This window comes from Chanos chanos, chromosome 7, assembly GCF_902362185.1.
Source record: "Chanos chanos chromosome 7, fChaCha1.1, whole genome shotgun sequence".
Classification (NCBI taxonomy): Eukaryota; Metazoa; Chordata; class Actinopteri; order Gonorynchiformes; family Chanidae; genus Chanos; species Chanos chanos.
The window spans coordinates 44,712,610-44,729,372 of record NC_044501.1 but is presented as its reverse complement, the minus strand read 5'-3'; the positions used below and the strand labels follow the sequence as shown (position 1 = coordinate 44,729,372).

At 38.7% G+C, this 16,763-nt stretch overlaps 1 protein-coding gene across 1 annotated transcript; it reads right to left on the bottom strand.

Moving 5' to 3' along the window:
• Positions 1 to 809: 809 nt before the first annotated feature.
• LOC115816473 (60 kDa lysophospholipase-like) lies at positions 810 to 5,912 on the bottom strand. The gene is made up of 11 exons (XM_030779427.1): positions 5,837 to 5,912; positions 5,545 to 5,683; positions 4,950 to 5,091; positions 4,670 to 4,795; positions 4,404 to 4,499; positions 2,956 to 3,082; positions 2,309 to 2,433; positions 1,849 to 2,028; positions 1,573 to 1,671; positions 960 to 1,007; positions 810 to 839 (listed from the first exon to the last, which is right to left on the bottom strand). The coding sequence occupies exons 1-11, from the start codon at positions 5,910 to 5,912 to the stop codon at positions 810 to 812; spliced, it is 1,188 nt and encodes a 395-aa protein (XP_030635287.1).
• Positions 5,913 to 16,763: the final 10,851 nt, after the last annotated feature.

Below are 16,763 nucleotides of genomic sequence, written 5' to 3'. Positions count from 1 at the left end.
CTGGACATTCCAAATGCTCTACTGAATGGAGGAAACTCCTGGCAGATTCAATAATTCTCGACAGCACACTCAAACGATGTCTACACAGCTTTATTGGATAATAACAGAAATAAAAACCGTGAGCATTTAATCTCACACAAATCAGACAGCTCATTTCAGAGGTGGGCAGAACAGGGTTCACGTCGGAAGTCGCATAAAACGCCCATGGAGGGTAAGAGACACTGCGAAGTAGATGCAAGATCAACTGGTGCTGATCCACCATTTTTACCTGACAGGATGGAAAATCCCCAGTCCAGAGGTGCATACAATTAATATGTTCATTTTAGATGCCCTGTGCTTCTAGATGAAGCAAATGACCTCACTGAAATAAGTCAAGTATACAAATGTAACCATCTCCAGTTACAAAATGCAGCACAAATTAACACAATTCAGTGCATCCATCATTCATATCATCTGATAATTCACTGAGGGTTTTGTTACTTAACATGTGTCACGTATGTCATCAAAGACAATTAAGAGGCCCCGGGTTTGTGCAATGCAAGTTTATTCGTATTAGCAGGAATCATAAAGCATGCAAACAATGACAGAAAAATTGGCTAGGTTAGGCAGAGTGGACAGTAGATATTAATTTCTTTCAGCCGATTTGTGGCTACGACTGCTGCTCAGAAAGCTCAGGGACAGTGCAATAAAGTCAAACTAACAACTGGGTACATGAAATTCCTTTCAGATCAGAACAAAATGGAACTAATGAGAGAGCATTATCTTTCAAGTACATAATCTACTTGAAAAGGTTTTGGCTGGTACGGCTCTCAAGTTAAAACTTTTTGGATGAACTTTATCTGTAAGAGAGAAGGGCAGAGAGAAGTAGAGACTTGCATTAGCTTTTACTCATGTGTAATATACTAAAACGAAAGAAATTACATGAACATAAACTCAAGTATTAGATGTTTCACACTCACCTGTTTTGGAGGAGCACTGGACTCCCCACAGATACTTGCCTCCAGCACCTGAAATACAATCAGAAAAGAGTAAACAAAATGACCATCATGTATGCTTACCTGCCTGAAAAATGTGATTTCAGATTAACTGATCTGGTCAATCAGTTAAGGCATGTGTTATCTGAATATTCTCCTTTCTAACATATTCATCACTTTGCTATGATAATGTTACTTTTACATCTCAGCGTTTGAATGGTTGAGGTACTCTCAGAAGGCCAGCCTATGCATTTCACATGACTGGAATACTGTCAGTGATCCTCAGATAGTGCACATTGGGAGTGAACACACTCTTGTTTCAAGATTGCACTTCGCAATCGGACAACTGTGAGTTAATACCGGAAAAGATGTGACATATGTGTGACAAACCAGACAAAAACCATACAGATGCACCCAATATTCAGTTACGGAAAAAAGGGAGGGAGGTAACTTTCTTTCTTTCTTTCTTTCTTTCTTTCTTTCTTTCTTTCTTTCTTTCTTTCACGTGGAAGTCTTTCCGAGTAGGTCAAAGTTACCAGCTATTCAAATAGTGTGTGTCTATATCTATGGTCTTTCATGTATTATTGTGGGTAAATACCTGGCGTCTCGTTTCAAAGTCAGGGAATGTCTTGAGAGTCCAAATCATTTTGGTCATTGCTGCTTCTGGAGTGATGTCGTAGCCAAACACCACACCTGCCTTGGTCAGAGCCTGAGCAACAAACAGGTCATGTTGTCAAAGACAAAGAGCATAAAAAATATCTAGTCTTACATTTTTCCAACACTGACCAAAATCAAGAGAGGCAGAAGAAACTCTGTGTATGTGTGTGTGTGTGTGTGTGTGTGTGTGTTTGTGTATGTGTGTGTGTGTATATACCTCGGATGCGGCATAAATGGGTAGAACAGTTCCCCTGTAGACTTGAGTGCAGTTGAGCATCACCACCTCTCTGCGTCCAGCCTCAATCAGAGCTTCCTTCAGCCAATCATGTTCTGGAGCATTACCTGAGCCAAAGGTTTCCAGGACGACACCATCTGCCCCCTCCAACACACTCCTCACCTGCACACACACACATACACACACACACACACACGTATGCATATGCACGAACGCATGCACACACACGCACACAGTTGCTGTGTGATGCGACAGCAAATAACTCAGACAAGCAAAGCAGGCTTGATCTGAATCAGACATGATAGAAAATTTCACAAACACTGTTTGCCATTGGGATGTTACTGTAACGTGGTATTAATGCAGATCTGTCAGATGTTTTGAATCTAAACACTCCTCTGCTGGGATTTTCCATTGAATTATTGTTGCAGTATGTGAGACTTACGTATTTTTCCTGGATTCCAGGGAAAAATCGCAGAAGTCTCACATCAGGTAGACATCCATCCCTTGCAGTCTCCTGTCTGTTGACAAAAATGGTCTCTTCCACTGGGTCAGACTTACAGTCACGCACTGACAGAGACAAACACAGTCAGTGCTCAGACCTTTAATAAGTCTTCAGTCCATCTGTTTCATCAGTGGACTTTCACAACCAGTTCATAATCATATGTATCATATCATATGTTTATAAATGCCTCTGCTTTTTAATAGTTATAGCTATTTATCAGTTTCTTCATCAGTCCTAATGTCTTGTACTATTACACTATGACATTGTCCACTTTTTATGTTAGTTATAAAATTGATTTCATATGGCTTTGTAGAGGTAACTCCTATGTAATCACATAATATGCTGAGTGCTCGTAAAAATTACGGACAAAATGCTTTTCATGTCTTAAAAACTCATCATCTTCTACATTTTCCACTTTTTATGTCAGTTATGAAATTAATTTTCTAAGGCTTTGACGAGGTATCTAGTATGGAATCTTGTAATTAGCTCAGTGTTTCCAAGTGCAGGACAGATTACGGACAAAAACGCTTTTCGTGTTTTGAAAACTCTTTGTTATGAGCTGAAAGGCATAAGCCACGTGTTCAGACCTTTGATAATGGTGTCCAGGTAGGCCAGTGGTTTCATGTTGGGACTGTCAAATACTCTGAAGGAGTCACAGTCAAACTTGCACACTCGATTTCCTTGGAAGAGCTTGCAGTCATTGCAAAGCATCACCTAAGAGAAAATAAAGCACAGCGGTTATAACGGTACGTTTCAACAGCTGCGAATTTTGCATCACTCTCAGTGAAATTGAATGGGTGCAAAATTTGCACTGATGTTGCGAAATCGGTGCGAATTTGCAGAAGTATGCGAAATTGAGACGGCGGATTTTCAACTTTATTGCAGATGAAAAAAATGAAATGAGAACCAGTCAGCTCAGCATGTGATGTGTGTGGAAAAAATATCGCTTTGCTTTATAGCTGTAACTCTTAGAAGAAAAAAAGTGCCTCATGACAATCGTCAATAATAGGATAGGGATCTGTGCTTGCTTGTTTACTATATGCTGTAAGTATGTATCTGTATGTTAGAGCATTTACTACATTCTACAAGAATGTGTCTGTGTGTTAGAGCAGAGAGCATGTATCAAGTAGAAGACAAGGCCTGAGTAAAAGTGTTTATTCTTTACCACTCAAGGGAGTGGTGAACTGGGTGTCTGTACCACTTGGGGAGCAAACATCAATTATCCTGTGCTCTCTGAAAGGCCATCTTGGGGCCCCCACACATGTCCTTAGACGCCTTTCTTAACATATAAAAAGCTTTGCATTTCTTAACCTCAGTGAAGACTGTGCTTCATCTCTGAGGTGTGCTTCTCCCGTGCACATAAAATAAAGAAGAAATGATTCATAACATCTGAGGTTTGTTGTCTCTGAGACTTAGCAACTCTCCACACGGAAGACTTTAAATTTCCCTTACGTGTGTCCGGTACTAACATTCTCTAGAGAGGCAGGAATAATGAAAAAAGCTTGACCAAGATGTTGGAGGCTAAATGCTACATGTAGCATGAAAACATGTAAGTGATTAAAAGATGTACTGGCAACCATTTACAATTTACAATTTACTTTTGTTTTACATCAACACAGATTGTTGTTTACATGTTACATGAGCCTTGTCGGGGCCAGAGCTGTACAAAAAACTCTCTAAACGGCTCTGGTTGGGGCAAGCAGACCACTGTAGAACAGCATTTAAGCGCTTGAACTTTTGAGCTAAGTGACTTGCTTGCTTTTTTCATGACCACGCCCCCAGTGCGAAATTCACAAGGTGTTTCACCGTGTGGAAACCAACCTTAAACCATAGAGTTGTAGCCTAATAAGTTCTTTCATGCGAGGGGCCATATCCTGTTCAAAGATTAGGTTCTAATGTCATATGCGGTATCACTGGGTTGAAAAAACAGGACAGAATGTAACAAAATGAATAAAAAAACTGGGGTGATATTATTCCTTCTCAAGCCTAAAGGAATGAAAGAGTTTTCCGAAGCAATATGTCGCCCTCTACTGACCTTCTGCAGCGCTGCAGTTTTGGAATAACAGCCAGCAATCAGCATTGCACCAATAAAGTTATCCTCAGCGTCGCTGCGAGGGTGGAATATACTCCTCTGTCAACGGACAGAAACACAGTAACATATGAAATATGTATAGAGTATCTTTGAGTGAAATACAGAATTATGCTCGCGGTTGAACGATAATCACTCTACTGACCCTGTACATGGACTAAAGTATAAAGTCTCCGATCATTTTTGGATTATGAGTTTATGAGTAATCAGACCTGCGCTCCGGTGAGAATGACAGGTTTTTTCAGGTCCTTCAGAATGAATGACAGAGCAGATGAAGTGTACGCCATCGTGTCTGTTCCATGAAGAACAACAAAACCATCGTATTGCTCTTCGACCGCCTGGGAAGATGGAAGAAGAGAAGGAGTGGAGAAGGAAAGCAGAATAAATAATTAAAGAATACAAAGCAGATTGTTCTAAATATGTCAAATTAAAAAATACACCAGCTTTAGTTGACATGCTTCTTGATATTCATTGGATTTAGAACAGAGGTACCCGAATTCGATCTGCTATCTCGAACCATTTTTCCGGCACCATTTTAGACGAGTCGATCGGAGGTTCCACAGTCTTGATCTTGTAGAGAACATGATATTTCGTCTTCTCATCCACAGACGGATAGTCATCTACCGCCTTTTGACTGAGGCACCAAATTTAAGGTAGAAGAGATGAATATGGATCTTTAAACAGACTATATTTAGTGCAAATATCGACTGTAAACGTCAGTTATATATCTCCTCGGTTCTTTTAATTTGGTTTATTTTAGTTAAATTTAATACAAAAAAATGTTGTTCTTAAATTCTCATTTCATTCATTATGTGAATTTAGGGAGGAAAACTCTTAAGACTCAAAACATACTGTAAGTTATTATGAAACAGAACTTTCTGAACACTTATAATACTGAAAGAACGAGCAACAAAAAATTACAGACCCATTGCCGTAAATTCTGGATTAAAAAGTAACATTGAAAAGGTATTACATTACCTAAATTGCACTGAATTTGAATTAACACGTGGGACCAAACTGAGTGCTGGGAAAATGTTGCAGTATCTAATACTGTATTATACTGATCATAACTAGGAACTGGACTCACGGCAGGAATATCCAACCATCCTTAGACACTATGCGTGCTCTGGCCTGCTCTTCTGTCTCATTGGGTTTCTTTTCATACAGAATGGTCATTTTAATCAAAAACTCCTCCAGATGTTTCAACCTCATTGGCTCCAGTAGACCTGAAGATCACATTCACAAATACACACAGACATACTTATCTATCATACTTATCATACTCATATACAGACCATTTTAAACTAAGTCTTTTACTCCTTAAAGACCTTTAGTTGTTTACCACAGGCCTACCTCAACATACTAAAAAACATACTGACCGTCTGCGTTGTAGCCCATGCCGATGGTGCCACCGGTATACAAGACGAAGACCTTTCTGTACACTTCTGTCGTCATGGCGATGTCTTGACGTAACACAACAGGTTTTAGTCAGTGGAGCTTTGTAATGCTCTGTGGTAAGGATTCTGGTATATATATATATCTGTAACTGTGCAGAAAGTTGATGTACTGACACACAGGTCACTGGGTTAGCGTTTCTCTTCTGTTCATGTAAAATGTCACAGAAAAAGAAAAAAAAGTTCACTCAGTTTCTTGAGAAATGTTTGGACATCATTCAACTTTAGCTCACTGCACAGACATCTTCCTCTTCTCAAAATGTAGAGGTTAGTAGAAATAAAAATTGGTTACTTAGTAGTTTATCACTGTTAATACTACAACTTGTACAACATCTTGAATTAAGTTTACCTGATAAGTGCCTATTGCATATAGATCACACCTTCCAGTTCTTGATGGTTTAAAAAAAAACAAATTAAATGTTCCACTGGTGATGTGCTAGAACACAGTGAACTTTATTTGATTCATGCATAAGGCACAAAAATTACAGTTCAACTCTCTCTTCATGAAATACACTATAGTAGTTAAATAAGAAAACCAAAAATAACAATTCACTATCTATCTATCTATCTATCTATCTATCTATCTATCTATCTATCTATCTATCTATCTGTCCTTCTGTCTATCTATACCCTTTTCTATATGTACATTTCCAATGATCATGGTGTAGGTGTATGAGGACATTTTCACATTGTTAAAATGATTTTGTATCTTGACAGGATTGTGTGCTTAAGGATTCTGAGTGTGTTATTCATATTTCAGACAGACTTAAAACTACAGGGAACTAAGTCAGATCAAACCCTGAAGACAGAAAAACATCCCTTTTCTGTAAATTTGGGGAGTGACTACTGGTCTCATAAGTCCAAGCACAGACGTCTTTACAAACCTGCCAGTTTTCTGATGTATTTCTAATAGATTAAGCTGATGTGAATATGATTGTGCTGCAGAATCATCGAAGCTTAACTGCAGAAATACTCAATCTATCTCCGGCAGAAGCTGCCTCAAACTGTGGCAATATTTGACCCACACACCACATCCATATCTATGTCTGTAGATTATGATAAATTATGATTATGATTATGTAGAGACTATAGAATTATACATTTTTAGATTAGGAAGGAAAACTGTTATTTAGGTTATTTAGGTTAAACAATAATCATGTGAAATTCCCTACAGGAATATTCTCAGACATGTAAGTTTTTAACTTTTGACATCTAGTTAATTTCATCACATCTGTGTTTCATTGTCTCTCAGGTGGAGTGATGCTTTGGGGTGACAGTAAAATGTTTGAAGGAGTCAGAGAGTTGACTGTGACTCATTAATGTGTTTGACAGGTCCAGTATCAAACCTCTGGCCTACGATGGATACTGCTAACCAAGATCTGTCAACATCATATATGCATTTTATTACACATAGACCTGGACACTACCAACAATGTTGGCTACAACTTTAACAACAGACTGAATTTTCAAGCCTCACGTTTTGTTTTGTATTGTTTGCTGATTTTTTGCTGTTCCCTCCAGTTCAAGTTGATAAATCTTTTGACAGACATTTTTAGGTGTGTGAAAACATGCCACATGAAATTTCCAGACTATTAAAAAATGTGACTTTAGATCTTAAAAAATGTTTTTTATATTTGGCAAAACATAAAGAATTTTGAATGTTTTACATATATATCAAACACACTTAAATATACTGGGAACCAAATAAGTTAAAAAAAAAAAGTGACTTTCATTATGAGTCTAAATAGAGAAGTTCCTAGAACTCTCTTGGTTTTCTAACGTAGTGGGGGTTTTTTTAATATAAAAATATCTTTGCCAGTTTTCTCTGTGATGATTCAGCTAAGTGCACAACATGTGATTGTTGGGTAGTTTAATTTGCTGACTCCTGGAGTGTCAGTACCATCACACTGTTTGACTTATCTGAGTGTCAAAACCTGACAGACACAGGTTAGTGTCGGTAGAATACTGTGTTTAAGTCATGACGATACTTAACCAAATACATCAGCAAAAAAGTGAGCAGAACAATAAGGGCAAGAGCCAATCAAATATTGAGACAGACACTTCCTTGCATTGAAGTAAAGCATTAGGCAATGGCCAGTCTCACACACACAACAATGAAACCACAGCTTTGAAGGCTGGAAATGAACTTGATCTTCTCTGTCCATTTTTCTCACCCCACAGTTTTAGTTCCTTAGTTTTAGGCCATTAGTGACTTTTAGAGTTAAATCAGTTTTCCTTTACTGCAAGCACAGCCATTTACTAAGGGAGTCAAACTAAGAGCAGACACTAAACCCGTAACACTGCCTTGCTCATCAAAGACCATATTGCTGCTCCAACGTGTCTATGACAATTGGAATTCCTCTCTATGCCTTATGTTTATTTAGATTTAACTGCAGGTGGATTGCATTGCACTGCATTTTCAATTTTTAAGTTCAAGTTTAAGTTTATTTAAAGCCCAATATCACACCTCAGAGGGCTTTACATGCCCAAAGGTTTACAACAGCCAAAGCAGGGCGGGCAAGAAAAAAACCCCAAAAAACGCAGATCATAGAGAAAATGGGAGGATTGTTGAGAAGGACCACAGAGAGTGGAGACCCCTTCATGGCCAGACAGGTGTGCAGTAGGTGCCGACCCAGTGGGCAACCTGCAAACAACACAGAAATAATGAAAATGAAAACACACTAGTAGACAGAAATAAAGAATAACAAAACAGCAGGGGGGGCTCAACGGGGGTCGGCGACACAGCCACAGCGGTGCAGGAAGAACACTAGCCACGAAACCGCAGCAGCCGCCAGCATGGCGATGAAGAGGGAGATGACAGGGAGGGAGGAAGGGGGGGGGGGGCTGGCACACCTAAGAGGAAAGTAGCCACATTCAAACAAGATGCTCATGCTTGAACAAATGAGACACAACCATGCAGAGGATGAGGGAGGGAAAGGAGAGCATTAGTACGGCATCAGCATTTAAAAAAAAAAAAAGAAGAAGAAAATAATTTTATAGATGCATGAATGTTGCGAGACTAGTGGCTGTGGAGGGCGCAGGAGGAGCAGGGCCACGCAGGGCGAGCAGGGCGAGCAGGGCCAGGGACAGCAGGGCATGGAGACAGAATCGGTCCACCGACCTAAGGATGGAGCCACAACCATACACCAAGGCACAGACATCGACCACTCACACAAACAGAAGAGAACAGGTTAGCAACAAAAAGTGACACGGTCAAGACAAAAACAGAGGGGAGGGAGAAGGAGAGAGAAAAATATGAGAGGCATTTAAGCCAGCAGAAACTAAACTAAATTATACCAGATGAACCTACAGCAGAGAGTGAGCCTCCCTCGACGGTTTGAGATTATATTATCCATTAATTGGAGAGAACAAAGTTTGGTTTTAAAGGTATCAAGAGAGTTTGCCTCTCTGATTTCTTTAGGCAGGCTATTCCAGAGAAAGGGAGAGCAGTAGGCAAAGGCACGGTGGCCAGGGGACTTCTTTTTAACTCTTGGAACAATTAATAAACTAGCATCCTGAGAGCGCAGGGCGCGAGGGGGTTATAGGGTGTAATTAAGTCAGATAGATAGGCCGGCGCAAGCTCATGGAGAAGTTTAAATGTTAACAGGGGACTTCAAAATCAGCCCTGGCGTGAATTGGGAGTCAGTGAAGGGAAGCCAGGACAGGAGTAATATGGTCAAACTTCCTTATTCTGGTCAAGATTCTGGCAGCAGCATTCTGGACTAGCTGAAGACTCCTGGTGTTAAAGGCATGCAGACCAGAGCACAGAACATTACAGTTGTCAAGACATGCAAGACACGACAAATGCATGAACAGTGGTTTCTGCATCAGCCTTATATAGCATGGGCCTAATTTTGGTGATATTGCGGAGATGATAAAAGGGCGTTTTTGGTTGTGTTCTTGATATGAGTGACAAGCAAGAGACTAGAGTCAAAAATCACACCAAGGTTTTTAGCTGTGGAATTTTGCGAGAGAATGCGGTTGTCAAAATTTAACATAAGATTATTAAAGAGATGCTTGTGCGCAGGGTAAACCAATGATCAGCATTTCAGTCTTTAAGCATCAGGAAGTCCCTGGACATCTAACTTTTAATAGCAAAAAGACACGCCTTGAGGTTAGCCAATTCAGAATGGTCATTATGCTTGACTTGTAAGAAGGCTGATGCAAAACTGGAGAAAATCTCCAGTCTTGGTGGGTGGGAATTCATCCATATTGTTCATTTGTTGATGAACATGCAGTAATATGAAGTGGTTGATGTATTTTGTGATTAAACTCTGTTTTTTTTCTCTCCGGAAATTGAGAGAAACCGAGAGAGGTTTTAAGGTGTGCCTCTGCTTGAATGATTCAGCTTTCAGTCTAGGACTCCAAAAGCAATAGATCAAGATCAGCTCCCATAATATTGCATTGTGTCCTCCGAAACACCTGTGGACTTACTTAATTATGTGGTTCTTGCTACTCAAAAGTTCCACACTAGAGGGAGCAACTGAGCTGATGAAAAATACTGTAGATGTTTGTTGTATTGAGAATTGTAGGGGAGACAGTTGTGTTATTGTGATGATTAAACCACACAAAAGACTTCCTCAGTACAGTTAAATTATAACTGTGTATGTTAGGCTGGCTTAGGGCAGTTTTCAGTGTATGGACATGTGTATGGACATGCATCTCATCTTCAGTGCTTTAACAAAAACTTGTTACTGCAGGAAATTAAACACAACTTGCTGTTATACAGAAGCTGTATAGAAAGTGGCAGCTCCACCATTTCAAAAAAAGAATTAATTGTGGCAATAGTCTGAAAGCAGGATTTGTCAGGAAACATATATTTTTATCACAGAAAGTTGTCACACAGACAAACAACAAATATAGAATAAATGTTGATTGCTATGTCTGATAATTAAGTGTTTCATTGGTGCAGAAGAGCAGCTAGAGTTCAACAGCTTAGGTCAAATGTGCTTACTGAAATCATTATACCACTTAAGTTTAAATATTTAGAAAGTTGAATTTTAACCTAAAAGCAATGTGTTTCTGATCTGTGGGTTAAAGCTAGTCGACCAAAGTGTCAGCTCCAAGCTTTTTTTCACCCAGCTTAAGACTGCCAGTTTCTTGTGCTATCCTAAGACCCCACCACGGCACAAACCCTGAGATGATGAACAGGCTGATTTACCGCATGCTAACTGACCTCGATAAATACGTCTTCTCAGTATTAAGTGGTGATTGCTGGATTACAGAGATCTCTCCACAGGGATCGCACTTTGACACTAACAAAGATCAGTCCTCTTGCCATGTCTCTAATTTGTAATACCTTTATTTCAATTTCAAATTAACAATTGCAGATGTAATGATGGCTACAGAAAGCCAACAGGCCATTTAAATACAGATGCATGCTATATCACAAGATGAGGTTCCTCCTGTGCGTTAACTCACAGTTCATTCATATCATTACTGCTTGACTGTCAGTTTTCAGCCAAGTTGTACCAAATTCAATGTACTATCCATTATCTGAAACTCTTTACTGGCTTTTTTTTAGTTGTTTTATCTTTCCCCCCAGCCCAGAATGGCCAATTCCCTGAACTCTCTCAGGTCACCACCACAGCAAAACTGCTACATCAGAACAGGAGGTTGAGAACCTTGAGAAGTGTGAAGAAAAAAAGAAATAAAAAGAAGAAGTGGTTGAAGTATGGTTCTGGGTTTGGTAATAGTCACATATAAAAGACCACAGCAGGGAAAAATCAACAGCTCCCTCACTCGAGTGCTCTGTTCTCCCAGCTCCCCGAGTCTCATCCCTTCACTGAAGAGATTTTCTGAGTCACCAACCTTCTCCTGAAAGGCTCAAGTAAGTCTTACCACATTTTAAAAGTACTCATAGTTTCTGCTAGATATGTATCATTGTGGAAAAACATATTGATATCACTGATATCACAGAAATATCTATATAAAGTTATGTATTGCAGATATGTATTACATACCATGTAACTCTATGGCACATCGATTGTACTTCGTAAGTCATATGCATAATGGATGCAAAATCTAATATTTAGCTTCATTTGAATGATATGATGCAAACAAGGCAATTATTTTTCATAACAAAGTGTGTTGATCTCCACATCCACCCCCCCACCCCCCACCCCCACTTACAGTACCTAGGTATTATATTTTTATATAATTTTATATATAATATTTTTATATTTTCTTTGGTCACATAAATGCTAAGAGCACATGACCTTAATTTCTTTTCTTTTTTTTTACTTTTTTTTTTTTTTACTCTTTTACTTTTTTTTTTTTTTTTTACATAAATTCCAGTGTTTCATATAACTTCCCAAATCACTGATTCTCTCTCTCTCTCTCTCTCTCTCTCTCTCTCTCTCTCTCTCTCATGTAAGGATGAAGTCTGCTGTTCTCTTTGTTTTTATTGGCATCATGACCCTCTGTCAAACACAGAGTAATAATAACCGAAATAACCGTACGAGCCACAATGACCAGCCCTGTAAAAAAAATAAAAATGGCCAGACTTATCCACAGTTCAGCCACAAGCACATCCTCAACGAAAACCTGAACGATAAGAATCAGTGGGAAACGTACTTAGATGGAAACAGACTGTGTGGAAGATTTCGTGTGCAGTCTTTCTTCCTGAAAAAGGATGAACGGGATGTGAAACGAATCTGCAATGGTGGAGGTTTTCAGACAAAGGGCAACGTGTGTGTCAGTCACAAAACGTTCAGGGTGGTTAATGTTCGGAGTAAAATGGATCAGAATAATCAGTGTGTAGTGACACGTGTTGATCCTCAGCAGAGCTTTGTAACTGTGGCTTGTGATGTTGTTGACAATCAGTGTGTCCCTCTACACTACTCAGGACACTACGACGATCAGCCAACACACACAAAGAGAGTCTGTAGACCACCACGTCGAAAGTTTCTAAGAATTCTTCAGTAATGAAATGAATGCAGGATACAGTTTGAAATGTATATTGACACACTCTGTCAGTGTGTGAGAGTACACCTGAATTTCCACTCTGTCCTTGAATGATTTTCTTTATTACTCTGATTTTTGTTCCTGTCTATCTGATGGATGTTCATGGAACGGTATTTCTTCTCTAGTTCTTAACTAAAAATCACTGTTTTGTTCCTGTCTATCTGATGGATGTTCATGGAACTGTATTTCTTCTCTAATGCTTAACTAAAAATCACTGTTTTGTTCCTGTCTATCTGATGGATGTATATGGAACTGTATTTCTTCTCTAATGCTTCAATAAAAGCCCATTCTTAAGCATGCACTACACTGGTGTCCTCTGCAATTCACTGGTATAGTACAGAATCTGGGATCTTTAGTTCTCTTTCTCTCTCTCTCTCTCTCTCCCTCTGTGTGTGTGTGTGTGTGTGTGTGTGTGTGTCTTGAGGGCAGGAAAGTCATGTTATACTTTCTACAGACCTTGCCTTTCAGTTGAACAAACTCCCTCTTTAGAAACGAGACAAAACTCAAGATCTCTGTTTTGTGGAAACTGTCTCCCTGCCCGAGTGCTTTAATAAAATCTTTTTTTCAGGCAGGAACAAAATGTATTGTTGTTTGTTCTCAGACTTTTTACAGTTTTGTACAATAGGTAACTTTTTTTTAAGAAGATTAAGTTTCCTAACAGTGTTTACTTTGCTCAGTCGCTGAACTAGGTGTGAAAAGCAGCACTGAACTAGAAAGAGAAGCGGTCAAAAGTTTGCTTGTTTTTGTTTGTTTGTTTGTTTGTTTTACTTTCTTCCAGTGGTCTGAGGGCCTCAATTTCTCTCATTTTATTTTAAATGAAAGGTTACATAAAACACACGTTGCAGCTACTTGGCTGATCCGCAGACAAACTGAAGACATGTGATCTCTCGGGGCGAAACCGAAGGAGCCAGTTCACTATTATACCGTTAAACAAAAGTCAGATCGATTTCAGCTGTTGAGATATTTGTGTCAACCTCAGCTGTCTTTGGCAAAATGGCATGTTCTTTATGGAGGTATAGTAAAAATATCACTGCTCAAAAAGTTAACAATGAATAAACACTTGCAGAATTAAAAACTGATGATGCAAAACTGACAGTCTGATCGATTACGAACATTTTTCGATCTTTAGTTAAAACCTGTTTGTGCTATTTCAGCACAGTTCATTCAAAATGAAGTCTAAAGACTGTTGGACAGTTTCCAATTGTGCTAACAAACATAAACAGGTTTTGTTTGTAGTTTTCTAAGGAAACACAGCAAATAAATTGTTCTACGTGTTGCAGTTTCAAATTTGGTTTGAAAACAGTGGCACATATCCCATATAGGTGATATAAGCTAACTGCCTCAGCAAAAAAAAACACCTAAATTTACTCAGTCTTTCATTTATAGGTACTCTGAAAACAATCGTGATTCATTTGAAAGGCAGGTCTTATAGTGTCCTTATATCAGCGGATATATCCTACATGTTAACAAGGAACTTGTTGGAAGATTTTTTCTCATTCGCTTAGACACGGTCAGTAAACATATAACCTCAGTCTAAAAGCACTGCCACAGAACCCTGTAATATTAATGCAACTGGTAAAGGAACTGTTTCATTTCTTATCATTTTCTCGCGAAATTCAAATCCTACTGCATATTTAACACAACAGTAAACGCAGCCGTCGTTGTGTAGTTCCAGCTCTCATTTAACTATGACAGTTAGCACAGACCTCGTACATTTTTTGCATCGTTGCATGCAAAATATTACGTACAATAGGCACTGTGCTTGTACCGAAGAAAAGGCCAGTTTGATATATGCTTTTCCACACTGTAAAACCGAATCAGTTCAGAGTACTCAAAAGTTTTGTCGTAACGTATTACCTAAGAAAATTTAAGTACCTGTAATATTTTTTTTAAATTAAACTTTAAATTAAGAATATATTTTCAGTTAACTCATTCTATTTGTTTCTTTTTTAATACATTTAAATTTCTCTTAACTTATAAGTAACTGAAGTTAAATTAAATCACTAGTCATGTTACCTGAAATATTTCAGTGATTATGCACTAATGACAAATTATATCATTTAAAGCCAAAATTGATGAGACACCGACCAAAAACCATGTCATCATCGTCAGGAACGAGCTACGTTCCTTCTGTCTAGCTGCTTTCGCAGACGTCAACAATTCTCCACAACGAAATTACTAACACCCCATGACATTCAAAGGTCGTTTCACTGCACCAGTTTACCAATTATGCGAGATTCTGACTTAGAGGTGTTCAGTCATTATCTCACAGATGGTAACTTCACAGCACTGGCTTGTCGGCCGAGCATTAGAACACACGCAAAGTAGTTATTATGATGACTGTGGTGACCGTTTTATTACGTTTTATAACTCAATTTTTTAAAAGTCAGTAGAACATATAAGGACATATGTGTTTATACAACTTAATAGAATTAAGTTATCTGAACTTTCGGGTTTACAGTTCTTGCAGCTGAAATGCAAACATGCATACATAGAAATGCTGATGTAGGCCTTTTCCATTGCTGAAGTTACAAGGTTCTTAAAAATGTGTTGAAATGAGTTTTAAGAATTAACTTAACAAATGAACTTCCCTTTTCTGGAAATTGAAAGAGTGACTTTCATTATGAGTTCAAGTTCCTAGAAGTTTCTAGAAGTTCCTAGAACTCTCCTGGTTTTGCGCTGTAATGTTTTTATAAGTATTTTTGTCTCAGTGAAGTTTCAGCAGACTATGGAGACATGGGGCTAATTACAGTCTAATTACATGTCTGTGTAGCAGATAGTTAAATTTCCTGACTTCTGGTGGGTCAGTCTCATCACGACCGATCTGAGCCTCAAATCTTGATTATCTGACATGTAAGATTCTGTGATTTTTTATTTTTAATTTTTGTGATTGTTCTCTTGTTTCATCATTGTTTTTTTGTTTGTTTGCTTGTTTGTTTTGTTTTTGTTTGTTTGTTTGTTTGAGATTCTGGGGGGAAAAAAATCACATTATCCTTATAACAGTTTGATGTCCATCTGTCACGGTCTGAGGTTTATATTCAGTGTTACGACCCCGTCTAGGGTGGGGTGAACATAAATGAGTGGGAGAAACCTCCTTCTCCTGCCGCCTGAGTGAACCCAAAAAAAACACCAATACCGAAACCGATATAAAATAGTCAGCCTGTTTTTATTACTATATATATATATATATAACTATGTACAAACGCAAAAGACTTCAGGGGTGAGCCAGGCCAAAACAATAAACAAAACACATCTAACTAATAGGAAAAAGGGAATAACCTACAAACGAATACCAAAGTAAAGACAAATTCGACTTTCCTTCCTAACTAATATAAACAGGAGAAAATACGTTTTAAACGGAAATGGCACTCACCCCCTACGTGTGCTGACTATAAAAAGCAAACACAAAAGAAACCAACACGAAGAATGCACTATTTACACCTATTTACACATTTTACTGGATGTGGACTCATGAGTCCACATCATTGCCACAAGGGCTCACAAAATATAACAACGACGTGGCAGCAGGAGTTCAAATGGGAGGTTCCGCGCCAGATGTGTAGCCGTCGTCTTTTAAACTTTCCCTCGGATGTTCCCCAGCCAATGGTGATCCGCCAGCAAACCTGAAAAGAAAATGGGGGCGGGGAGCGAAAGGGAGACATAGAGACAGAGGGAACACCCGAGCGGTAACAAAACTACGTCCGAGGACGTAACATCAGTGTCAGGTTTATATTCAGGGTCAGTTTTATATTCAGTGTCAGGTTTATATTCAGTGTCAGGTTTATATTCAGGGTCAGGTGTATATTCAGGGTCAGGTGTATATTCAGTGTCAGGTTTATATTCAGGGTCAGGTTTATATTCAGGGTCAGTTTTATATTCAGTGTCA